We start from the raw sequence: 26225 nt of genomic DNA on the forward strand, positions 1-26225 counted from the left end.
GGGGAGGATCGTTACAAGGCCACCACCAGTGGCCTCTCTGCTCCGAGCGGCACTGCTCACCTTGGCTCCAGCGGCACCATCGCGACCTGGGGCTCCATCAGAACCAGCGTTTCCCTGTCGGGAGACAAAGAGGGACATGTCTTGATAAGCCGCCCATCTCTACATTGTGGTGCTCTCAAGCCCAGTGTGTACTGAATGAGAGGTGCAGTGATATTTATCCGATTGGACCTTGTTATCTCTGGAATTACAGGGAACCTCAATGTTCTATTCACTAACGAAGAAAATTATTAACTAAGATTTCCAAAAGGGGTGATGATAAGGCCTCAAGTTGTACTAAAATGAACAGGAAATGTAAAGACAAAACACAGCAGGAAAAGGTAGAGGGCTCGCCAGATACATATTCAGCATTGCCGTGTATTATTACAGGACAACCTCACTAGTCACCGAGACTCAGAATGGTGGCCCTACATTGAAACGTTTAGCCAAGTACATTCGAAGGCACTAATGGGTGCCTAAGCCCACTGGCCGTACTTCCATCTCCTGTCCACCTCACAGCCCAGCAGGTTTGAGAGTTTCACAAATCTCTTTGGGCCACCGAACCCATAAATGTGGATCACAGGAATGTCCCACCACACCCGGTGCAGTCCAGGCCTTTGAAAGGGTCACAGCAAGTTTTGTAAAGCACGGTGTTGGTGAGCGGGTGGCTCGTTCACCGGTTGATGTGGCACTCACTTCACGTCCTTGCTCTCCAGGTGGACCGCTCAGACCAGGTGGGCCGACTGGGCCAGGTGGGCCCCTCTCTCCAGATGCTCCCGTCGAACCCTGCTTGCCAGGCTCTCCCTGCAGTGAGGAGACATACAAACACACAACTCGTGTCTCATTGCAGCAGCCAACAAGATGCCCATGTGCAAGACGATGATACAATCAGGAGCGACTGTAATCATCGTCGTCACGACGGAAGGCTTTCCAGCACCATTGCCATCTCTCACGGTCCTGAGATGCCAGTCTCAACTCCTGAGCACGAACTAATTTCATCGCTCCATCTCCATGATGGGTCATTCCCTCGGGAGCTGTAATCTCTCCTTTCTGATGGCATAGTCCATCGATCAGCATGGTTGACTTCATGCGGTGCGAAAGAAATTCAACATACATCATCCCTTGCAGCGATGTGTCCTGTCCAAGCCCGCATGCTTGCTTTAACAATCAATACGATGTCTCTGATTTGTGTTGGTTCCCTGAAATATATGCTGCCCTTTCTGTCTCTCAGTATTATTCCATGCACGTATATCTCTCCATGCTTGTTCGCACGACTTTCAGCTTTTAATTCCAATTTTGATTTCACGTCCACGCCAATGATTTATAAGTCAGAGCCCAATATGGCGTAAATTAAAACATAATTACGATATACACTGACTTTCCATGGTGTCCTAATGCACGCTACTGGTGTTGAGGTGCTTCACGAATCCACTCTGCTTTGTTATCGTTGCATTAAAACTGTCAAACCGGGCACATTCGTCTTCCACTAGGTGGCGCTGAAGCTACGTAGATTTAATTTCTTTCTCCCAGTGTAAGTGATGCTCATGCATCACAAGTCACGCCATCACGATGAACGCATAAAAGCATCTCGATTACCACGACCATAAAAAAATATATATATAGCTACGACGGGAAAACTTACCGCAGGTCCGGGAAGACCAGGGAATCCCCTCTCACCGCGCTGACCGGGCAGACCCACAATACCTCGCTGGCCCGAAAGACCCTGGGCACCAGGGGGGCCGTCTGGACCCTGTGGAGAGAGGGGGACGCACGGGAACACGGCAGCAGTTGTATTAAGCTTTGCTTACTCGATGCTTACTGCTTCATCCTGCACTCGAACACCAGATGTCTCAGAAGTGGCCGGGTGACGTATTGGTCAGACCACTGGTCCGGCATCGCCGGGACCCTGGTTTTGAATCTGCGTTTTAACTGCCCATGGTTAAACCGGGTTCTTAAGTGAAGTGAGTTTGTTAGTCTCAGCCTAGTTACTGATGTCTGCACAAACAAATGCATGTCTTAAACAAATATTGTGACGAAATTACGTGTTTGGCAAGGGCCCAAGCTTTGCTTACCATAATAGCAATCAATGAGAAGGCTTTCTCTCTCATCCATCCACGAACCCACACACGCACTGACTTTAATCGGCCATTTCTCAAACGAACAGAGCGTGATATCATCCAGTCATTTGACCGTGAGTTATCCGACCTTGGAGGTCACCGTCCCAGTTGCCCACTCACGAGGGCTGCGATCAGATTCGTTCAGATCTCGGGCAACTACGTTTTTTCACGACGGGAAAATGGTCCGGCGGCTGTTTTCCCTAATTCTTCCTCCAGTTTATCATGGCCGTCCGTGCGTCGCAGCGGTACTTACAGATGGGCCGTCCTCTCCGGCATCTCCCTTCTCTCCAGGCGCGCCGATCGGCCCTTGAAGCCCTGGTTCGCCGGCGCGGCCCACGGGGCCTGAGTCACCACGAATGCCCTTGGGCCCGTCCTTTCCGTTGGGGCCAGCTGGGCCAGGGGATCCTGGGTTACCCTGAAAGGGAACGGGTGTGTCGCGACGTCAACAACCGGGCTGCACAACGCTCTCACACTTGCTCTCGCGAGGCCTCGTCACGTTTTGGCCACGCCCAGAACCGGCCCTCGACCTTTGGGGGCCCTAAGCAAAATTTGGTTGGAGGCCCCTTTGATGTATGATTTTTTTCACCCACTAGCTAGCAGTGACTCTAGGGGGCCCTCTGCTGGCCACGGGGCCCTTTGCAATTGCAAGGGTCGCTTAGTGGCTGGGCCGGCTCTGGCCACGCCAAATGTGACGAACGGTTGGTCAGAAGGTGGCGGCACTCGAGCAAACGGTTCGTGAATCTATCTTTGTGGAGCGTACAGAAGCAGGCACATACACACAACCGGGTTCGATGTCGCAGGTTGCGGATCCTCGCCTGAATGAAGGCTGGATCACTCTACACCTTTTGGCTATCCATCGAACATCGCGAGCTTTCAGATTCGCTTCTGCTGCCGTCTGGAACGCTGTTCCTTGCGATGTTAGGAAACCACTGAGAGCTAGACATTTTGAAATCTAGATTGACAACTCATTTCTTTAGAATTGCTTTTTGTGTTTAGTTTGTTGTCCTTCCCCCGCACCTCCGATTAGCACGGTTGGCTACGTACGGTGCGAAAGAAGTTCAACGTACATACATACATACATCCCCTACCTCTTAAGTTTTAACCTACGATCATTTTCAGTTCCATACGTTACATTTTGACTTTCATTTCAGGACAGTGATGTTATTTACTTATGTATCTATCTGTGTGTAGGTTTAATTGTTATCCCCTCGTATGCGCGGGTTTCCTCCAGGTTCTTCGGCATTCTCAAACGTGCGAAGAAGCACTAATTCGTGTAATCGGCCGAACATCCCAATGTAGGATCCGCCTGAAAAAAAGAGTCTTGAGGCTTAGTGAGGCTTTTTAAGCCAAATATAGGGCATCATCTGTGGTCTATGCACTGCTCGATTGGCCATAATCAGTTTTAGTAACATGTTCTATCTAAGCCAACTTATTTTCATAGAAGTCAAGATGATAACTTTAATTAGCATTTTTTCTCTGATCCATGTGTTCTTCTTCCCCTGTCAGTTAAATGTCCCAGCATGCACCTCTTCACGCTTTTCTTTGCACTATTTCGTTTTTTTTGTGTCAGTCTACATAGAAAGTAAGTACATTAAGAAATTCCCAACTTTTTAACTGTGATAGCAGCTAATATGCACTGACTGTAGACTTTCTTCTGGAGGCACATGGTTATCATTTTAATGAACAAAACCGTTGTTGGTGAAGGTGAACATGTTAAGTGGAATGCAACAACAACAACAACTACAGGGTGCGGCTCACATTGGGACCTGGGGGTCCGACTCTGCCAGCTGCTCCAGGGAAGCCAGTCGCTCCCTACGGAAACACAGAACAAAACATCAGTGCCATGACATGGGATAATCACGTTACATATTTAGCAACGACGGAGACCAGAAAAGCCCTTTCACGTAAAGTATATATATCGTAATTTTTAAGTGCAAATACGGGAATTGTACAGGTGCCCAACCATCAAGAACAATGCCGGAGCTTATAAGCAACGGTTTACATTGGACACCAAGCCCACAGTCAGTCAATCGACAAGTCGTGCTTACAAGGCCCACATCAATACATCTCAGAGGCTTTGTCATGTATTTCATTAAAATTATTTCAGTCGGTGCGTGGTGCAACAGCCAGACACTGAGAAACAACGTTTGGCTTTAGACTGCAAGTTTTTTTTTTTCCTGCCAAAGCTGCTGCTAGGATTAGGATGCCAGTGAAGATTGGGAAACACGACGAACAAATGCATTTGTAAATAGCTGTCGCGAAAAATGTGGAGCCTTTTTCTTGTTACGGGTTACGACGAAACAAAATGCGCCCATAGTTAAATCGTACGAAATAAAATCAAGTGAGATTGTTTGCAATTGCGTTTAAAAAGATCACTTACAGGGGGACCTTGAGCACCTCGGGCACCTTTTGGACCAGAAACGCCATTAGGACCCTGAAAAAAAGAACGTTTAAACATGTGAGCCAAGTCCATTAGTTCTGTGCGAGTCTTAAGAATGTGTCCATATTATCCGTGATAAGTGTTTTTTAACTCATGTCAACAGAATGGCTAACACATTTATATAACACATGTTCCTCGTCTAATCTTGTATTTCGTATTCATATACATAGGTAGATTCCGACGCATAGTAGTTGGTGATCCATTGCTCACTGATTCACTCCGTTTTACTATCTCAATGTCTTTCAGTCGCTTCCCTGCTACTCTCTTATCGCTACTACCTTGGCCATTGATCTCATCAACGTCACGCCTGGATACCTCCACCAATGTCAATAACTCATTCTACCTGACTGACTGTTTCATCACATTCTGATTCACTCCGTTTTACTCTCTCAATGTCTTTCAGTCACTTCCCTGCTACTCTCTTATCGCTACTACCTTGGCCATTGATCTCATCAACGTCACGCCTGGATACCTGCACCAATGTCATTAACTCATTCTACCTGACTGACTGTTTCATCACATTCTGATTCACTCCGTTGTACTCTCTCAATGTCTTTCAGTCGCTTCCCTGCTACTCTCTTATCGCTACTACCTTGGCCATTGATCTCATCAACGTCACGCCTGGATACCTCCACCAATGTCAATAACTCATTCTACCTGACTGACTGTTTCATCACATTCTGATTCACTCCGTTTTACTCTCTCAATGTCTTTCAGTCACTTCCCTGCTACTCTCTTATCGCTACTACCTTGGCCATTGATCTCATAAACGTCACGCCTGGATACCTCCACCAATGTCAATAACTCATTCTACCTGACTGACTGTTTCATCACATTCTGATTCACTCCGTTTTACTCTCTCAATGTCTTTCAGTCACTTCCCTGCTACTCTCTTATCGCTACTACTTTGGCCATTGATCTCATCAACGTCACGCCTGGATACCTCCACCAATGTCAATAACTCATTCTACCTGACTGACTGTTTCATCACATTCTGATTCACTCCGTTTTACTCTCTCAATGTCTTTCAGTCACTTCCCTGCTACTCTCTTATCGCTACTAGCTTGGCCATTGATCTCATCAACGTCACGCCTGGATACCTGCACCAATGTCATTAACTCATTCTACCTGACTGACTGTTTCATCACATTCATAATGTGTGCAATGTTGTAAGTTGCAGCACTGCTCGACTTTGGAACGCCATCCGCTATCATCTTTCCAAGCTTCTATGCTCTTGTTTGATTTATGAAATAGTTCATCATTATTATTATCTGCTGTCCTATCCTTATTCTTGCAAGTTGCTGGCTTTGAAACTCTCTTCCGTTTGTTTAACAAGTAGGCTTTCCTTCCCGTTTCATCTCCGTCCTTTCCTAAATCCTCGCTCGCTTCAAGAAATGTATTCATTATTAGCCCCTGTACTATCATGAGTGCTCTTTGTTACCGGCCACTCTGTATAATAGTATTTTTTTCAGCAGCAGCGATAAAAAAATATTTTCCATATCAAACGATGAAAGCACTTTTTTTTATCTGGTTTATTAACCCAAAAAAATTTAGCAATTTAAGATGTGCCTCAAAGCTGCTATGTTATGTCCACAGAGTAAACACTCGAATGCTTTCTACCATTAAGTCATTTACATGCATCTCTATGGGTCTCTGGATGTCTGTGTGAGTCAGTGAATATCCACGTGATTCAATATCTCACACCACGGATCACATGGTAACACCGCTGCCCGCTTCCATCATCGGTCGGCAGCCCTTCCGACATTCACCGGGCTACTCGTGCATGCTGGGAGGGCTATACGTCCCCTCTCTCACTCGCCAACCTCGACACGAACACGTACACTTTGCACATTAACTTCCCAAAAAGTTGTTGGTGGCTTGGGGCGCGGGGAGGGGAGTCACTGACCTGGGGGCCGGGAGCACCTGATGGCCCCTGGGGACCTGGGGCGCCAGCATCTCCCTTCTGTCCGGTCTCGCCCTGCTCTCCCTTGGCACCGGGCTGCCCGTCTGAGCCCTGATAACGGGCGGGTTTGTGTGTGCGAGCGAGCGTGCCGGTGGCGGAGGGAGGGACACAAAAGACGCGGTCACCCACTGCCCTCGAGGCAGCGCACACGGTGGCAGAGAGGGGTGAAGTTGTTAACCCGACACCCGATTACACGGCCAGAACTGGCGGGCGCTCTGTGCGCGTTAGCGCGCAAGAACACAAAGCCGTCGACTGTATTTGAGTGAAGGTCAAGCAAGTAAATGAATGGAACGTTTAATGCGGCTGTAATTTTTTTTACACCGAGCTTGGACAGAGTGGACACAAGGTTTACTGCAGTTGGTGGCAATGCAGCCAAAGCATGTTAACCTACGATTCGCATGGTTGGCTACATGCGGTATGAAAGAAGTGCAACATAGAAACCTGCATACTAAAACATGTTGGACTTCTTACGTAACAGGCCATGCGGGTTAAGTTCATAGACTAGGTGGTGCATATGCATGTACAGCCCTTTTCTGTCAATCCACTACTGGATGAGGGCCTTCACAAGACTTGTTGGGCCTTGAGAAATATTTTTAACCATACATCACCACGCTGGTGATGGTGTAGAGGGGGAGAAGAAAATCATTGGATTTCTTTGCACTGCCCTTTACTGCCCACAATGCCTATTGCACCCTTCTTTTACACAGAGTGGACACTCACCTGATGCACTATCCAAGCTCAGCTTTATTCGGTCAAATGAAATTTGCCGTATCGCGGGTGATTTGGTCACATGTCCAAATAACAATTCTCTGGCTTTGTCGTGGAATTAAATGTGTCATGCAAGGATGCAAACACACACGGCACGATTCGTATGTTTACGTATTGGTAAAAAAATATTTTAATTAAATTATAAATAATGAACCAAATTAACGCCGTGTCGTACGGCTTGCAGTAAGTGGGGTCGGAGTTGAAGGTGTGAGACGTGGGGGGGGGGGGGGGCTATACTCACAGGAGGCCCAGCAAAGCCGGCAGGTCCAGGTGGCCCAGTCTCTCCACGCTCTCCCTGCAGCAGAGGGGTTAGCATCGATCAATGGCATTGGTAAAGTGCCCTGCAGTGCCCAGGATACAATAGACTCCCCTGTTGCGCGACTGCGACAACGAACACCGAACCATGGGGCGCGGGACTTTGCACTGCCACCAAATATGCACATCTAAAAGCGCCGTGTATTCTAAATTCACCGACGCTCGGGCAAAGTAATTGAATGGCTAAATCACTTAGAACTGAATCTCCTAATCGTTGCTCTTCATTGGACATTGATCTTCGGCGCTGGTATGATAGCTACTGTAGCTGTTTCCTTGCGGCTATGCCTGAATCAAAACTGTGGGCCTTGGGCATGAACAATGAGGGAGTTCCGTCGTCTGGCTATCTGAGCCACGGGGCATTGAAAGTGAATCTTGAGAATCAAAAAGGTGCCTTAGTTTGGCTCTATTTAACCCTAAGAATTCTTAAGGGTGCATTGGTCTGTGAGGCTAAGGCTTTATCATTGAACCCTAACAAACCTAAAGGAGCGTTATTCATAACAAAAAGGAAATGTTCAAACATTACCAATGCAGAAGCATGTTGAAAAAGCGTCTTGAGACTCAGTGAGGCATTCCCACATTAACGTCATTGTTATTACGTCTGACTGTTACTATTGTGTCACTTTTAAATGTATTCACGTAGCTGCTGTGCATTCTGCTCACCATATATATACACAGAGCACAGTTAATACATATGGAGCTAAGCTAAAAAGAAAGTGTGGTAACTATAGCGATGGTATCTGCTGTGCGTTGTGATACCACATGCTGCTGAAATCTCCTATTGTGGCAGACGCAGCTTGTTGTTGTTATTATTGACGCTGCCATGTTTACGCAGTTATTGATGTTAAGCTTATGTCAACGCACTGTTTACACTTTCTCTGAGGACACTGGGAGGTTTGTTTTGTGCAGATTTGCATAAGCCGCAGCTGTCTGCATGTTGCTGCATGACAACTGCCAACGGAGAACACTAAAATGGAAAGCTGGAACAGCGTCCAGTGTGAACACCGATTCACTACCATACTCGTCCCGTGATGATAAAAGCAGTCTTTTTTTGCCCAGAGACTGAACATATTGCACGCTAAATCTCGGAGACATTACAAACGCTCGCCACTTGCCTGGAGATCTGTGTTTGGAAAGTCTTTTACATTTTAAGAGTTTCAGCCTGGTTTTGATATTCCTCAAAGCAGCTAACCCCCGAGGATCTATGATGAATTCAATACACCGTGAAGAATTGATTATCATTTCAGATTACCTGCATTATTAACCTAATCCCCAATAAACTGCCAAATGGGCACACAGAACAGCCCCTGAATTCTGATCATTGCAAAGGCTTGGACAATAAATTGGCACGATAGCACAATAATAATGCTCTTTATAGGGAGTATCCTTGATTGGACTGCTTAAGCAATTCCAGGAGGAGATAACACTCAAATTCTGCACAGATGGCTTCAAGAATCACTTGCCCGTACTGCCATCTTCCGGCCCACCTCACAGACCAAGTCTCCGAACTGATATTAACCAGGCTCCCAAGAGTCTGCTTGGCTTGCGAGATCTGACTTAATCGGGCACATTTGTAGGCTTGTCGTAGGCGTAATTCAATCTCTGCTTGCTTGTACGTTCGTCGTGAGCTCGTGTAGGTGATGACATCACTGGTATTTTATTTGAATGTGGGTATTGTTGTACTTTACGGGGGCAAGCCTATTGATACAGCTATCGTGCTGTGACAGCTCCACCTGAAGACGGAAGCTTGTGTTGCCTCCGAAACGTCGTGATTTTTATTTTATTTTTATTTTACTTTAATTAATTTTAATTTAATTTTTTACCTACGTGACTTTCCCGAAAACCTTAGAATATGGCAAGCCTATTGTTGGGACAAAGTCAAGGAAAAGTCGACCGCACTGGTTCGGGCACGTTAGGAACAGGGGTCGGTCGGCCACTCCAAATAACAAGAGAAATTTTTGTTCTAATTCGGTAAAATACTCGACATTTCAAGAGCCGCAGTGCATCTGAATACGAGACGGTCCCGAATAAATCACATCACGAAAACAGTCCTTAATGAGCCGCAAGTTCCCGGCCTCTGCCCGTGGACTTCCATGGTAAAGTGGACTCCCGTGGTCAGGGGTCGACAACCAATATAACAAGTGTCAGGAGTAGGGGAGGAGAGAAAACCAGGTGAGTAGGTTGCAGATGTAAAGGCCCTAGAGGAATAAGTATTGAGACCACAACAATGCGGTAATACTGATTAACGAAAGAGAACCGTGGCAGACATGTGTCAGTCCCCATCATCGCTAATGAGCTGTCTGAAGTGACAGATGATGACGATGATGATGACGATGATGATGACGCGATTTACTTACGGGTGCCCCACGGGCTCCAGATGGTCCAGTTGGTCCAGCAGGACCAGCATCACCCTAAAGACAGGACACAGCACCGCCGCACAGTGAACAGACTGCTCCGAAAAACAGGGACCGCTTGATCTGTGTTTAAGTTTGGAGTCTCCAATGTAGAGTTGTCTGAGTGGGCCGAGAGGTCAGAGAACTGCACTGGCATCACTCAGAACCCGGGTTCTAAACATGAATTTCAGTCACCCATGATTAACACTTAACTGAGCTCTCAAATCATTAGACCTCGTTTGCCAGTACAAAAATATAATAATAGGGGTTTTCCCCTTTTTTCGTCTTTGAGCTGTACGCCTTTTGGCGTCCTCTGGTCGAGCACCAATTGGGTCGAGGCTCAAAAGAAAGCCGTCCCTTGGTGTGGACCAATCAGTTTCAAGGACAATGCATATATTATCAAAGTGTGTTTTTTGTTTGCATTTTGACTGCAAGTATTGTGGTTAATGCAGACATGAATCCTTGTAAAAAGGTTTCAGTTTTGTTACCAGAAAAAAGGGGAAAAACCCTACTATTATGAGCTCTCAAAGCGTAGTGCGTTTATGGATTTATATTGGTCACCAATATCAGCAGAGTAAACCTGGTATATAATTTCATTTAACTTGTTCCAGAATTTTGCTTTTTAATGACAGGTCATGAGCTATCTCTGCTACTGAAGGGAAGTAGCTTGAGAAGTAATTCCGTGATGTCATCTTCTGGGGCCATTCTCTCACACAGGGTGATGCCCTTCTAGCTGCAGAGTTCCAAATGTTTTTGTCTCAAGATATGATGACATCAATAGGTATCCAAACGGCACTTTAAAAAAATAACATTTCTTTGATGAGATGTTTAACTATGGTTGCTGAGTACAGGCCCAGAGGGTCAATATGCCAAGCGTCCAGCAACAAACAGTACTATTTTCAATATCATCCACCCATTAACTTATTCAGCAACGCTTTTTCAAAAAATTACAATGTAACGCCATGCGAAGTACAGATGTGATTCCACTCATCACCAAAACCGTTGCGGTGTCACGTGCTCTCACCTTGTCACCGTGAGCACCGGCTGGCCCAGGTGGTCCAATAGGCCCGGTCACACCCTGCACAGCGACGGCACAAACAACAACAACAACACGTCAACACAGCTCGCCTGACGCTTGATTGTTCGCACGAGCTAAGTTCAAAAGATACGGAAAAGTCCATGTCCACGTAAGGCTCGTTTGTGAATGCACCGCTTGATGAGGGACGGCCTTCCCCACGCCGTACAGGCAGTGCGGGTTATTTGAACATACTTCACAACGCTGGTCAATGCGGGTTGAAGACAGAGTACAGAAAAATTATGGATTTTGCTGCACTCCCCTCTACTGCTCACAATTGCTACTCTACCTGTTTAGTGCACGGCATTCGTCCATCCAAGCACTGTCCAGGTTCAACCCGACTTAGCTTCCATGGTCTGATGGGGATCGGGCGCTTTACCACGTGATTTGGGCGTCGGTAAATCAACGTGTACTAGTTGTCATACAAGCGGTAGGCGAAATACTACATATTGCATGTAATGTTCAATAATGGAGTAATCGCTTATGGAATGCCCCATGTACAGTTTTTGCGACAAGACCAATTAAAAAAAGAAACCCCTCAACATTGACATTTGAGATTCATTGCCATGTAATGATAGAAGCTGGCAATAAGCATGCACAGTTCTCATGTGAGCGACACATCCTGACGACACACTGATTGGGGGGAAAGGCAAAGGGCAACTTGCGATACAAACACGCTGCTGTCCTTCGGATAGTATCACACGTGGCCTTGCTTCCAAAAGATCAATTGGCTCAAAACGTCTGAATATACATCGGTAGTATATAGACCTCCACGTTTTGCGAATTGTGCGACCTGTTGCGTAAATTCCGCCACGCAAAACTCATGATTATATACCCGGTGACTGTGCTTATAAAAGCAAAATACGGAGTAGGGGGAGAAAAAAAATGGACCGCGACACTCGAATAACGCGGCAATAATATAAAGCTCCGTTTTGAAACCGAAGCCGTTCGGATGTGGAGTGACAATTGGTGACAATCGCAAAGGAGCGAAGACTCGTGCGCGCGCTGCGCTGCGTGAACAACCCACCCTGCCTCCGTCCTTGCCGGGAGCGCCCTCCGGCCCCTTCTCGCCAGAATCTCCCTGTGGGAGGCAAGGCAGGTAAAGAAAACAGAGTGAGATCGAGTTTTATTGAGCGAAAAAACCCGGCTTCCACTTACCCGAAGCCGCGCCATCAAAGGGCCCCTTTGTGCTGCCTCAGCACCCGGCAGGGCAATTCACGAGTCGGCGACGAAGAAGATGAACTCTCGTTCATTCATCCTCACTCGGCGTGATTTTCTTTCGCCGGTGATGGTGTTAATTGTTTTGTTTGAGAGTAAGGGGCGGTGAGCGTCTTCTTCTAGGGTCTTCCTTAATGGCACATTTGTCATGCTCGCCACAGCAGGCACCCCGCGTGCCCTGTACGGACACGGACGGGCAGGCTCGCAATGAACTCTTATTCGCCTCTTTGTAAAGGCGTGTGCTTTCCTCTCAAAAGGTCAAACGTGACTGTCCTGCAATTGCTTGCGCACGCCTCTGCTAGAGGAGGCTCTGGAGAAGCACCTCGAGAGAGTATTTGGCCCACTCTGCCACAACTGGACAGGCATCTTGGAAGAGTTGGGAGTACCCACGCTTTTGACCCGCCACACTTTGGTGTGCCCTCTTTTTACCGCTGGGTGCACAGAGTTGAGGGAAGGAGGGGGATTTCATAAACATGCCCAATGATGACAACTGCCTTCCTGGGAACATCAACTGGTGGCCTCTGGGTTGCAAGTGCGGTGTATTAACAATTACATTGCAGCAACCCTCTCTATGACCATTCAAACTGAGTATATACACATTCCTGCGGAGGGATCTGGTAGGAACGTTGGGTTGCTGGGTCAATGGCCAGGGTCAACGGCGGCGTGGTGTATTCCGCAAATATGCCCGACTGTGAGGGCGGGCACAAGCCGGCGTGAGTAGGTTAAACGTTGAGTTTTATAAGGGCACCACGGAGTGAGCAGCCCCTCCCCACCCAGCCCCTCCCCCCCTGCCCCTCTCCACCCAGCCCCACCCCTCCCATTTTTGGATGCACGACGGACGGACGGACGGACACAATAATCCCCTGTGGGCTGGTGTAACCAGGAGGTTCCTACCAGTAATATGGAATACATATGGGGTGCAAGTTAGTGAGAGTGAGGACGTAAATGTGAGAGTACTGGTGAGGCGAGTGGTCGGCATCCAAGGTTATCCTCACCCTGTCTCCCTTGGCGCCGGAAATGCCCGTCGCTCCCCGCTCGCCCGGCATGCCCTGAAGGCCTGGTGGGCCCTGTGCTCCTGGGGGGCCGCCGGGACCTGTCGCACCCTGGTACAGACAAAGGGGGGCAGACAGTTGGCCACGGTCGGTTATTATCGTACGCGGCCACACCTGAAAAAACGCAACAGAAAAGTGAAACGTGAATGGGGGATGGGCTAATATAAACGAACGTTTTGGTCGTTGGCTCTCTTGCAGAGTTGACAAAGGACCATCGCCCGGAATTGTTATTCTTTCCTACCTGTAAGTTGGCAGCTTATCCTCAAGCTGACATTAGCCATATGCTAATGAGCTGTACGCACCATTCCCTGGCAGTGCAGAAATCATCATCACCATCAGCAGCAGCCACGATCTACCCACTACTGCTGCATGAAGGCCCCCCAAACATTGTCACCATCTCTCACAGTTTTTTTGCGGCGCCGCAATCAATCTTGCTCGTGCGCACGAGCTGATCTTATCGCTCCATCTCCCCGGTGATCGTGCCCTCGAGTGCGTTCGCTCCTTGGGCTGCCATTCTTTCACCAGTCTCCTCCTTTGGCCATCATCTCACCTATCGATGATGCGTCCTGCCCAAGCCCGCTCGCTTTCCTTAACTGTAAGTGTTTTGGGTGTCTCCAATTTCATCAGTTCTTTAATCCACGTGCAGAATGGTCATTATTATATTAGTAACGTGTGCTCTCATCGGTGATATCCACTGTCTGCTTTCACGGTGAACGTGAAGGATCCCTTCACGTTATTGGAAAAAAGGCAAGCCGTGTGTGCCGGCATCATGGACCAAATATCCTATATCGCACCCTACTGATAGACTAATGATGCGTACACCTGCTAACGTACAGGGGCAGCTGCCACCAGTAACGAGGTCCCCTGTTGCAGCGTGCATCGAGATTACTGCATGGGAAGTGTGGTGTGAATATTAAGCGACCAAGCTAATGATGACAGCAAAGATGTTGTTGGTGCTGCCACAGGTACGATGGGGCCTACCTTGGGACCGTCGGTGCCGGGAGTTCCGGGAAGGCCTCGTGCGCCCTGCAGACCCTGAGGTCCTGGAGCTCCTCGCTCACCGGGGAAGCCGCGCTCACCCTGTACGCGGCACGGTCACGAAGGTGCGGTGTGTTAAACGAGGTCAGGTGTGGAGAAGTGCGGTAAAGTGCTGTAAAAACATGATTGGTGTCATCTTCTTGGTTCTTTCGGTAAAGTCACGTAGAAGGGAAGTAATAAAATATTATGTTTTATTTTTATTATTTTATTACTTCCCTTCTACGTGACTTTACCGAAAGAACCAAGAAGATGAATCCCTGCAGTCACGAAACCTTTAAATCGAAAAATTATTGGGTGTGGTGGTGTGGGGCGAGGTGCCTGGTTGGGTATGGGGTGTCTTGAGGTGCAATGAAGTATGACGAAGATGGGAAGCGGTGCATTGTGGTGAGGTGCGGGCTTGAATGAAATATCAGACACGCGCACTCGGCTAGAGTGAATCTCAAACAATGAGGCCTGCGCTATGAGGAGATAATGCGACATCAGCAAAACTTGTTATTATGATTAATTTTAATTTACATTCACGCTGAACCGATTTTGCCGACTTATACTTCCAAACCATTATTGTGCGGTGTTTGCCACTTGTATTTTCTTTCTCTGTATAGTTTTCAGATTTTCTGTGTTATATGTATATGAAAATATACTCCATCATGGGACCTCCTTTGCCAGTACCAAAATATGAGAATAGGTTTTCCCCTTTTTTCTGGCAACAAAACCTATTCTCATAGTTTGGTAGTGGTAAAGGAGGTCCCATGATGTAGTTGCTCACCCCGAGCCCTCATTACTCTGATAGTGGCATTGTCTTTGTGCTATGTACGCCTTTTGGCGTCCTCTGGTCTAACACCGTTTTGAGACGAGGCTCAAAAGAAAGCTGTCTCTGGTGTGGACCAATCAGTTTCAAGGACAATGCATACATTATCAGAGTACTTTTTTGTTTGCATTCTGACCACAAGTATTGTGGTTAATGCAGACATGATTCCTTGTCAAAAGGTTTCAATTTGGCGTTTTAGCATCTTAACACCTGTTTTGTTGCCAGAAAAAAAGGGGAAAACCTATTCTTAAAAATATACCCGTTATCACAAAAGTATTACCCTGCAACGCCTTTACACACACATGGCGCAGGCTGTGAAAACGCTTGACCATACCACGGACGTGCCAGTCCCGATGGGCACATGATGAGCTTCAGTGCGTAACATTTCTAATGGAATCTTTTCCAGGGCACCCCCCCCCCCCCAAACCCTGCTCCACCCCTTCCCCCCATGTACGGAACTGAGCCCCGGACAGCTCCGGCTGAACTGGAGAAGCTCCGATTAAGGTGCAATGAAAAGGCTGTTTTTCGCTCGTTGAGGATGGTACTTGGGAAATGTGCCGCGACTTACCCTTGCACCTGAAACTCCAACCTTGCCCGCTTCACCTGGGACACCCTGTGAAGACAAAAACACTTAAATCCCCGCGTAAAACGCACCGCAAGGTGCACACTTAACGATGCCTTGGCAACGATCTGCTGCCAGAGCCGTTTGCTGGCTGAGTGTGCAACAAATGAGAAAAAAACATGGCACGGTGCATTTTGCCAAACATTTTTTTGCAAATGGTCACGCAGTAAAAGCCAACGCAGCTCGCATGTGAACGATAAAGAGATGGAATTGATTGCCCAGGGCAAAGCGATGTAGGATAATTATACCCATCGCCATAACTTATGCACATCAAGATATTTGCATCGTTTTTTTTTCTTTTGACCAGTTTGGCAGAGAATGCTCATTTTCAGCACGGCACAGTACAGTACAGAATGCCTTTGAGCTAGCAACTCTGGTGAAACAGATGCCACAGCAAGTTGAGATTTGCAGGCAAACATCTAACTTATAGCTGTAACAATTTTTCGTAATATAGTTTTCATCACAATTGCTGAGCACGGGTCAAAGACGCAGAACTCTTAGCAGTTAGCGGCTAAACAACACTCTTGAACGTGTACTCGATAAGAGCTAATGCGCTTTTGAATTGAGCAAGTTATGAGAACTTGGCAAAAGAGACGATGGCAGGGCACGCACGAGCATTATTTTCTGAACAATTAGGCATCTTTTGTATCGCCTCAAACTGCCAGATGGTGCGCGTGTTAGATAATGTTCCGACAGATGATGATCTTGGGACTGAGGTAAGATTAATTCAAACCCATGATGCGTATGCGTCTGTGCTCGCTCGTCACAATGCAATCAAGCATTTTGATTGCGTGCAATTAGCGGTAGCATCCTATTTGCATGCATTATTAATACCTTGATACTAAACAGTGACTCACCTGAGCACCTGGTTTGCCAGCCTCTCCTGGGGGACCGCTAGGTCCGGGAAGACCCTGGAATCATTCAGATACAAAGAGTCAACATCTTCGCAATGCACGGAGCAAATCACGAATGTTAAAATAACTCTTCATGGCATTTAAGTGCTATGTCACACTTTTGATGGTGTTTGCAGTTTCCTCTGAGAATAATCGTCTCTTGACGGTTTGATCATTTTTCCATTATAATTCTGGTATTTGTTTTGTTGTTGGAACATTGGCCTTTGATACAACATTTTGGATGATCCGAAAATATGAAGCCACAGGAAGTGATGGCACCGAAAGAAATGTCACGTGACTTCAGGCGAAGTTGCCTTCGTGAGCACCAAGAAACGTTCAATTATCACATGCAGTAGTGCAAATGATCCAAAATTGTCGTTGAAAAAAATGCAACTTTTTTCAAATGTGAAACTCATTCCTAATCCGTCGTGGCATCGAGTCTGGTGCTTGGGAGACTGAGGCCTTCTCACCTGGAAGCCAGGAGGTCCAGGTGGGCCACCTTCACCTCGCTCACCGGCTGGGCCCTGGACAGACAATCGATCAGGCACGGTTAACATAAATGCGGCACAGATATATTATGTTGCTGCGTGTCCTTTCATCATCATCATCGGCATCGTAAATGTATTATGTATATAACAAAAATTACGCAGTAAATAGAAATAATAAAGTCGACATTCTTGCGCAAATGTATTTATGTGTGTTCACAAGAGTTGAGTGAGTGACCGTTTTCTAAAATGCTCTTTTGTGATTTATGATTTTTTTTACAGTATATCCATGATTACTGCTGTTACTGACTGGATAAAATCCATTACATGTAGCTTGGGACAAGTATTTTGGAAATACTTTTTTTCTGTACCCATCCCATCAATTTTTTCCAAGCAACTTTAAAAATAAAATAAATGGCAATCATTCGAACAAAGAACAATTACTTGGGACACCCAGTAAAACGGGGTGCACTTCAGTGCAGGCGCTTTTCATTAAATATTCTTTACGTTCCGCTCATGATGTTCGAGTGTGTGCGCGCGATCGTGCGACGTCATTGGCGGGGGTGAGAACGTACAGCGGGGCCAGGAGGACCCTGAGCGCCAGTCTCGCCATCCTTTCCTGGCAGGCCCTGCAAAGGCAACATCGCAGCGACATCAGAGACAAGTAGCATCGTTTAAGCAAACTGAATATGTAATTGGCGTTCTGTTACTACCGCATTATTCAGATTATCAGAAGTATTGCCCCCTCCCCCCCTCCCATGTGGGGGATGCTCATTATCCTGAGAATACTTTGTCTTCTGAAAATCAACGTGTTAATCGAGTTGTTCAAAATCGTCTTGCCGAAGACAGTTCTCCGGGGCAATACGTGACCACCCAGGGGACAGAAGATTGCCACCAGCCGTTCAGAATCTTCCAGAAGACCTCTTTCCCAATGTTAAAGTGGCACGCTCGTGAACCTCTTCTCTCCATAGATATTACCCCAAAGAATACAACAGTGTCTCGTCTGTCCCATGACCCATTGCTTACACTTGTCACAGGATTTGTGTGATCATTCCGAGCACTTCCACGTAACACCAATGGATGTTCTGTCTTTCCGCACTGTTTGGTTTCAGCTTATTGGCGGTTGCCTTCGTTCGCGGCAACGGCATTTGTTCAAAAGGAACATTTTGGACTGTGTTTTGACATTTTGTCCCTCACCAGTAGAGTGAGGCTTGCTGAACAAATATAATTACATTGACAGACGTGCGCCAAAAGCCCTCCCTATAAATGGCAAGGCCCTGTCTCAATGCAAAAAAAGGCAACATTGTATTAGAAACTCACCTAGCGCTCATGTGGAGGAGCATCATGGGCAGCAATATAAATGTACTTCCGTTCACCTGCTATATTAAACGGTCGTCGATCCCATCGCTTGTTTCACGAAAAGCGAATTTGGTTGAGCGCGAGAGAGAGAGACCGCAGATGGTGATGAGGGTGAGAGTCGGGGACGCTTACCCTGAGCCCAGGGGCACCGGGGATTCCCTTCTCTCCAGGCTTGCCAGGCTCTCCCTGCACAGGAAAAAAAAACACAGCAGCGTGGTCAAAACAACCCTGTAGCGTCTCCACCTTGCTCAGAGAATAAGACAATTCAAACATCCGGGGGGGGGGGGGGGGGCGGTCACAACACGGTCGTTCACTTGGCTATAAGAAATTACAATGGGGGTTGAACCTTCAGCAGAGGTCGCGGTGGGGGTTTGGGTGGGGCGCTTCTTCAGGAAGCATTGATGTCGACAGAAGTATGGAGGGTGAGGTTTGAGAGAGGAATTATTGATTCATGTCCTGCTGATGTAGATGCCACCACCGCCATCATCTATTTCGCGGCAGTTGAACTTACGACTCTCGGTCCGAACAGGCAACCGGACATGCGGACCAGGTTTGTTCTTATCACTGAAAGTTCGTAAGTAGAATGTCCGTAAGTAGATGAGTCCCTGTATGCATGCAATTACAGCAAAGACTCAGTAAGCGGTTTGACGAAAATGTGCCAAGGCTGTAAGGGGGCACTCTAATGATGCACAGTCGGTCATGTTTCTGTGCCTCAGGGTGGCAACAAAGCTAAAAATGTAATAAAGTGTCTGAGGTTGATTTCCTGAGGAAACTAATACAGGCAGTAAACCCTGCAGGCAGAAAGTACATACGGTGGATGGGAGTTCCCGACAGAGAGAAGCACTTGACTGCCCTAGCCCAGAATATTAAATATATCGTATTTGCATAACAGGTAAGAATAACATGTCGCATAATAAACAGTGCTGTATTTCATTATGCAGCGTGATACATCTGTGGATACACCACTGGTTTCTAATGACACCAGCTTATGTATCGTTGAATGCTGTAGGTATGTATCGCACTGGTCACGTTGGACAAAATGTATCAGAAGAGTGTTGTAATAAGTGTATATTGATCTTGGTGGGAGACATGTAAAGCCTTTGAATTGACATGTAGTTGTCTCTTCAGATTTGTCCAATTATTTTAGCGGTGTGTATATATACACGTATTGCCCCGTGCATTGAGGCAACTGTGAGCAAGATGTTGTTCTACGCATTATACATATTCATTTTCCATACGAAAGTGAAGCATATCATCTTTCATATGTTAGAAATGTCTGTTTTTGCTCGACACATGCTCACGTCAATCAGAATCGCTGTCGTTCTCATTACGACCGGCTGACCCTCATGACAGAGCTGCATCAAGTGACTATCGGCGCGATACCGTGCTTTTCAAGTTCATCTGGAATTAATTTTAATTAAGAAAAAATGTTTGCTTTTAGCGGGCTCGCTAATTACCGGCATTGCTTCAGGAGCGTACTCGGATTTATATCCTTACCTGCGTTTCACGCGCCGTTCATGGATGAAATCTGCTTTCATCTGAATGCCTTCAGATCCAGTAATGTGTAATGTATGTTGTATGTATGTTGAACCTTCATTCGCACCGAACGAAGCCAACCGTGCTCATCGGAGGCACAGGGGAAGGACAACAAACTAAACAGAAGTTATAAAAAAAAATAGTTTTCAATCTAGATGATTTACAAGTGCAATGCACCAGTGGCTTCCTCATATCGGAAGGAAGAGCGTTCCAGACGGCCGCAGAAGCGCATCTTAACGCGCACGATGCGGTGACCGTCTTTGCTAAATGGCCAGCCAAAAGCCACTGCGAGGATGACCGCATTTCGTGTGATGGTTTATGCTCTTTGACGAGATCAGCAAAGGTATTAGTTGTGGCAAGAACTTTGTGTGAAACGTATTCGGTCGGCAAACGGAAGCCAAGGCAGCACAGCGAGCACTGGATGGACACGGTCGGATCTTGCAGTACCCGGCACAACGACACATGCCAGAGAATTTTGTAGATGCTGCAGTTTGGTAATGTCCTTTGCCAGATGTCCCTGGAGTAGTGAGTTGCAGTAAGAGCCGTGTCGATACTATGATATCGATTATAGCTCATCGGATTCCTCCGGCATAAATACATGTTTTGAAAAATTAAATAGGCAGTAAGCGGGACTGCAAACACCCATATCACTATTATTCACGGTGGCAACTGTTTGCATTTGTTCTGCAGGCATTCCATTCGTGCTCAATTATGAGGAGCGAGGTACTAAAGAATCCCATTCGAAATCTTTACCATCGGGAAAATAAAAGCCTGATTAACTCCAGGTATAATGCGAGAAAGCGATCAGTGTGTACGGCACTAGACCGTGAGCTAGATTTGGTACGGTGCTGGCATGTGGGTCGAATTGTTTGGCTGGTTTTCACGTAGGACCATAACCAATCAGCTACAAAGAACACTGCAAGACCATGACAGATGGTGATGGCTTGGGGAGGCCTTCATCCAGCAGTGGATTGATTATGGCTCATGATGGAATGATATAACCCTTTCAAAGACTGGCTTTGTTAGGAATTAAATTACTGGCCGATAAACTTGGTTTGATGATCGAAAATCCTGTGTTCTTACATCGGAGTGATACGACAGCAAAGAGTGGATATTGAATGTGAAATAGACCGCTTTTAAGAATGATTTACAAAATGTCATAAAGATGAACCCTCTGCCTATTATTTTGGGTGTTTTTAGATCACTTGTGTGATAACTGAAAAAAATTCCAGAATATTCCAGTACAATCTGCAGAAATCATTAAGCATTATTGGAAATCTAGAGAAAACCCATACTCCTCAGACCTGGATTCCAGCGCCTTCAACGTGAATCCACTCTTAAAGAGCGGCATTCGGAGAAGCGATTTTCCAGTAACGTTGAAATGGAATGTGCAATGATCGATTCTGTAATCAACTAATGAGCCTTCACGCCTTCAATCTTCTCAGCCTCACAATTCTGATGATTCTGTCGATTTCTACTCTTGGAGCCTCTGAGTCCCCGAAGAGCTCGACTAATAGCTCTTACAGGTGGTGGGATTACAACTGTTGCTCATCACTAAACTAAGTGCACTGCCCTTCTGAGGGTCTATCGAAAGACAAAGACAAAGAAAGGCAATGCTTTGCTAAGTTCATCCGACTGCTTTACGCGAGCGGGTACCCCGGGCGTTTCCATCACCCCACGTCAGAGGTCGCAAACGGGTTTTGATTCCTTACCCGTACCCGTACCCGGCCGCACCAGGGTCGCAAACGGCTATCCGTACCCGTACCCGGCCGGGTACAGGTACCCGTTCCCTACCCGTACCCATACCCTGCCCGAAAAAAGTGACAAACGGTTACTCACCAGTGACTCACGGCCTACCCGTACCCGGCCGCACCAGGGTCGCAAACGGCTACCCGTACCCGGCCGGGTACGGGTAGCCGGGTATCGGGTAGGGTACGAGTATCGGGTACCCGGTTGCGACCTATACCCCATGTGAATGCAACATAAGGAACCGGTGCGGGCGCTGCGGTGGTGTGTGTGTTGGCGCTTGAGTACGTACGCCAGCGCCCTTCGGTCCGGGGAAGCCCATGACTCCGGGCTGGCCGCGAGCACCCTGGGGGCCAGGTGGGCCAGGTCGTCCATCCTCACCTGGAGCACCCTGTCAGAGGAACACAAGATCACACTTGTGGATCCGCCGCAAAGACACGAGCATAACAATTATAATTTCATACGCAGAGGTGGCGAGATGTTAACTACCTCGCCCGGTATACAGGAGTTTGTGAGTTTAATTTCGACCCTGACAATGCCTGTATATGTGGAGTTTGCATTTCCTCCCCGTGTTCGCGTGGATTTTTCTCCGGATCCTCCGTTTTTTCCCCTCCACATTTACAAACATGCGTTTAGTATTTGGCTGCTGTACATTTCCACGTGATCAGCCATTTCATTGGGCTATCATTTGCGGCCAGGTTCGCTTCTGAAAAAGAGCTATATAGCTCAGTGGACCCTTTTCCCCGTAAGATAAAAATACAATATTTTCGTTTTATACAGCTAAAGGTGCAGCCCTGCAATTGCTTCGTCGTGCCACTGCTGGCAGAAGGGCCTTCACTGGATTGCCCTCTCTAGAGAAAGCCCCCGAGTGCTCCCTATCGTTCAGAGGGTATATATATATATATATTTTTTCGACTACTCTTCTACGATAAACAGGTGGGAGGTTCCCACGTTTTACCCCACCGCACGTGTGCTCTGCACATCAAACAAATGCGGTGCGCCTATTTATGCTGCTGGGTAGACAAGAGGCAGGAAATAAATGAATAAACATCTCCCATTTCAACTGCTGCACCGGGGAAATTGAACGTCAAATTGTGCTATACAGTGGACTGTAATTGTCTAATTACTATGCAGACATAGGCAGTCTAACTTACACGGTATTGACACGTATAACTTCATCACGTGCGTTACGTGGTATCTAAATTACACACCTCAAAGTAATCGATAATTATCTAAATTACACGAGGCAGGGTCGTCAAGTGGTCGTTTGTGTCTGTATTTCATTACTTGAGTAATTTGAATCTATTTCGCCCATCTCTCTGGACCCCCACTACTCTGCCGTGGGATTGGCCGTGTGTCACGTGACCACCACCAGAGGGTGCGTTTGGCATGACTTAAGATGTGGTTTGTTGTGGTTTATTTTGTCAGATGTTGGGGGGGGTGGGAGGGGGCAAGTGCCGTTAGCCAATACACGGGCCGGAACTTTGTCTTTGGATTTGTTTGTAAATGTGGACGGCAGAGGGCAGTGCAGCAAAATCTATTGTGTCGATGCTCCCCACCTATGCTCCCCACCTTCATCAACGCGCACTGACGAGCAGCGGTGGTGAAATATGATTAAATAACCCTCACAAGCCACACGGCAATGGCGGAGAGGCCCTCATTCAGCAGTGGGACTGGCGAAAGGGCTGTACGTGGACAATACGATGCGATGGAAAATAAATAAATGAAAATCTCAACTCATTAAAAACTGCCCAAAGAGTAACATAATGCTCTCGTGGACACGGTCACCGCTGTTCACGCTCGAGATGAGTCGGCGACAGAGATGTCGTGGCTCTATTGACCACCGGCATTGATTGGCACGTCATGGCCTAAATCTGTCAATGTGGTGGTGAGCGGCGGTGCAGCGGTTAGCGCGCTGCGCTACGAACCCTGGCGACCCGGGTTCGATTCCCGCTCACGGCGAACACCCAGTGACGATTATCTCAGCCTCAAATGAGTACCTGGTGCGGTGTGTAAACATCGTCACCGGGGAGACAAAGGCGGCCGGGCGTGGTGTTGGCCACCCACCCCCTTGCGTTCTGCGCTGCCCTTCATAGGTGCTCGCTAACAGCACTTGCCCCAACAGCCTGTTGAGGTTATACGGGGGATCTTTGTCTTTGTTGTGATCAGTAGCCCAGTGCATGTTGTTGTGTGCCGTGATAGTGAACAGGGATTCATTTCGCACCTGAGGGCCCAGCTTTCCTTCAGCCCCTGGGCTACCTGGACTGCCAGTCAGACCCTGCACACGCACACACACAAGACACATGTAAAATACACGTTTAAAAACTCGTGCAAAAATTGTGCACCTTTAAAAAAGAAAAGTGTGATTGCTAATATTTAATCGTGCATGAGAGAAGTTTGTCAAATAATTAAATCTCAGATGTATTCATTTTAAATTCAAATAAATGTATTATTGTTTTTAGCCTGTTGGCTTTCCAGGCTAATAATATCCAGCGACCAAGTAAAAAATGCTGCTCAATAACATTGCAACAAATGCTGGGTTATCAGATATTACTGGCAAGAATACTCCGTCATGAAGCTTATTCATACGTGGAGATAGAACGGAGTTCTGCTTACGTTTGCCTTTACCCACGACACAACATTGCGTAAATGATCTCGTGTTAAAATTAAATGAACGTCTGTGCTACTCACACGGGCACCGGGTAGGCCAGCCTCTCCAGGTCGGCCGGGGTCTCCGTTGGCCCCCTTTGGCCCAGCAGGACCCGATGGTCCTCTCTCGCCAGGTGCACCCTGGGAAGGACAACACCGTACTTTGCCAGGCCAACGTATCGGCAAGTGCAGCATTGCAATGGGGGACTCCGGCCTGATGTAGCCACTCGTTAAACCTGAGCCAACGGCTTCAGTGACAACTCAAATCGGCATCCTTGTGATGGAACGACAGCGGAGGATAATCATTCGCAGGGTGGCCCTGGCTGATTGCGTGGGGAACGGGGATGGAGGGTCCCTGCCCCGTTAGGTTTTCCTAAATTTTTGATCGCCCTGCTGTTTGTGTAGCTTGGGAATGGGGGTGTAGGAGGTGGGGGCTTCGCTTTGTGCCACCACGCCTAACGCTTCACATCTGGTGAGAGGGGCACACACAGAGATCCGAGAGCGGCGAAATCCACGCACAAACGCCCACATCTCCCAGTGACCAGCGTCGCTCTCTCGCGATGTGCGCGGCCGTTGGCCACGGCGTGACGTTGGTCAGAGGGGGTCACGCGGTGCCCGAGCGGACAATTTGTCTCCGCTCGTGGTTTATCGAATCTCGCTTGCTGGGAAAGAATATGGCAAGTAAGTGGGAGACTTCAATTATGGCCACAGTGGCCACATAATGGCCACAGTGGTGTAATACCACATGCTGGGTGGCTGGTGAGTAGAAACTAGAGAGGATGTGATGGATATTGTCATGCAAATCAGCTGGGTGGCTGGTTGTAGCGGATCACAATTATAAGGTTGCGAAGTGCAAATCCTGGTAGGGGGTTCACATTGGCCAATCATCATTCCAGGGCCGATAAAATTAGTACCACTTTGTGGGGAAGTCAACAGTGGTTGTCGTATCGAGATACTCACCCCCTGCCATTGGAATGTGGAATTTCCACCACTGGTTCAGGGTTCATTTGAGCAGGAAATCATGTTAACTTCTTTAGTATCAGCAGTACGGTACTAAAATTGGAAAGCAAATCAAGTGGCACAAATATGTTCGCACCTGATGGTATTAAACCGTAGAAGCTACATAAGATGTCATGGAAATTGTCATGGCCACATGTTTGTGTAAACACATGGGTATGTCACGATGGGGCGATTCATGGATTAACATAAGTTAATTCGCTCACAATACAGGGATGGAAACATGCCCATGAGAATCGATGATTTATACCGATTGTATGCAGAAGTACCAATTTCACATTGGTTAATGGAATGAACAAAATTGAGGTAAATGAGATGGAGGAAACAAGAAACAAAGCGAACAAGATCCCAAGATACTCGACAAGACAGCCGATTGTGACAATTCTGGTTATCGTTGGGTGCCGGGGACGTAATTCGTTCACGTCTCAAATTGTGAGATGCTCATCCGTAGATAAATATTAAAACAATCGTACCTTTGGTCCAGCAAGTCCATCTTGGCCTGGGAATCCACGGTTGCCAGGAGCTCCCTAGAAAACGACACATCAAAAGAAAATCGCGTTTATTTTGCGTACAAGCCAATGTCGATGTAGAAAAGAAAAAAACAAGAACCCACAACTCTTGGACGCCAGCCTGCAAGAAATGTAGCCTCAAATGTCAAAAGGACGCGCGGGGAGCCGAACCCGACGCCAACACAACGC

At 47.3% G+C, this 26225-nt stretch overlaps 1 protein-coding gene across 1 annotated transcript in view; it reads right to left on the reverse strand.

The window, feature by feature from the left end:
* Nucleotides 1-26225, reverse strand: part of LOC133357479 (collagen alpha-1(II) chain-like) — a 71093-nt gene that overhangs the window by 10121 nt on the left and 34747 nt on the right. The window contains 22 exon segments of the mRNA XM_061575431.1: nt 61-114; nt 733-840; nt 1679-1786; nt 2407-2568; nt 3912-3965; nt 4534-4587; nt 6500-6607; nt 7566-7619; nt 9994-10047; nt 11054-11107; nt 12132-12185; nt 13318-13425; nt 14356-14454; nt 15789-15833; nt 16700-16753; nt 17206-17259; nt 17796-17849; nt 18712-18765; nt 22154-22252; nt 24086-24139; nt 24553-24651; nt 26001-26054. Of these exon segments, the coding sequence (XP_061431415.1) occupies nt 61-114; nt 733-840; nt 1679-1786; nt 2407-2568; nt 3912-3965; nt 4534-4587; nt 6500-6607; nt 7566-7619; nt 9994-10047; nt 11054-11107; nt 12132-12185; nt 13318-13425; nt 14356-14454; nt 15789-15833; nt 16700-16753; nt 17206-17259; nt 17796-17849; nt 18712-18765; nt 22154-22252; nt 24086-24139; nt 24553-24651; nt 26001-26054 (1638 nt within the window).

Source organism: Lethenteron reissneri, chromosome 7, assembly GCF_015708825.2.
Source record: "Lethenteron reissneri isolate LAM-NWPU_2019-01 chromosome 7, ASM1570882v1, whole genome shotgun sequence".
Classification (NCBI taxonomy): Eukaryota; Metazoa; Chordata; class Hyperoartia; order Petromyzontiformes; family Petromyzontidae; genus Lethenteron; species Lethenteron reissneri.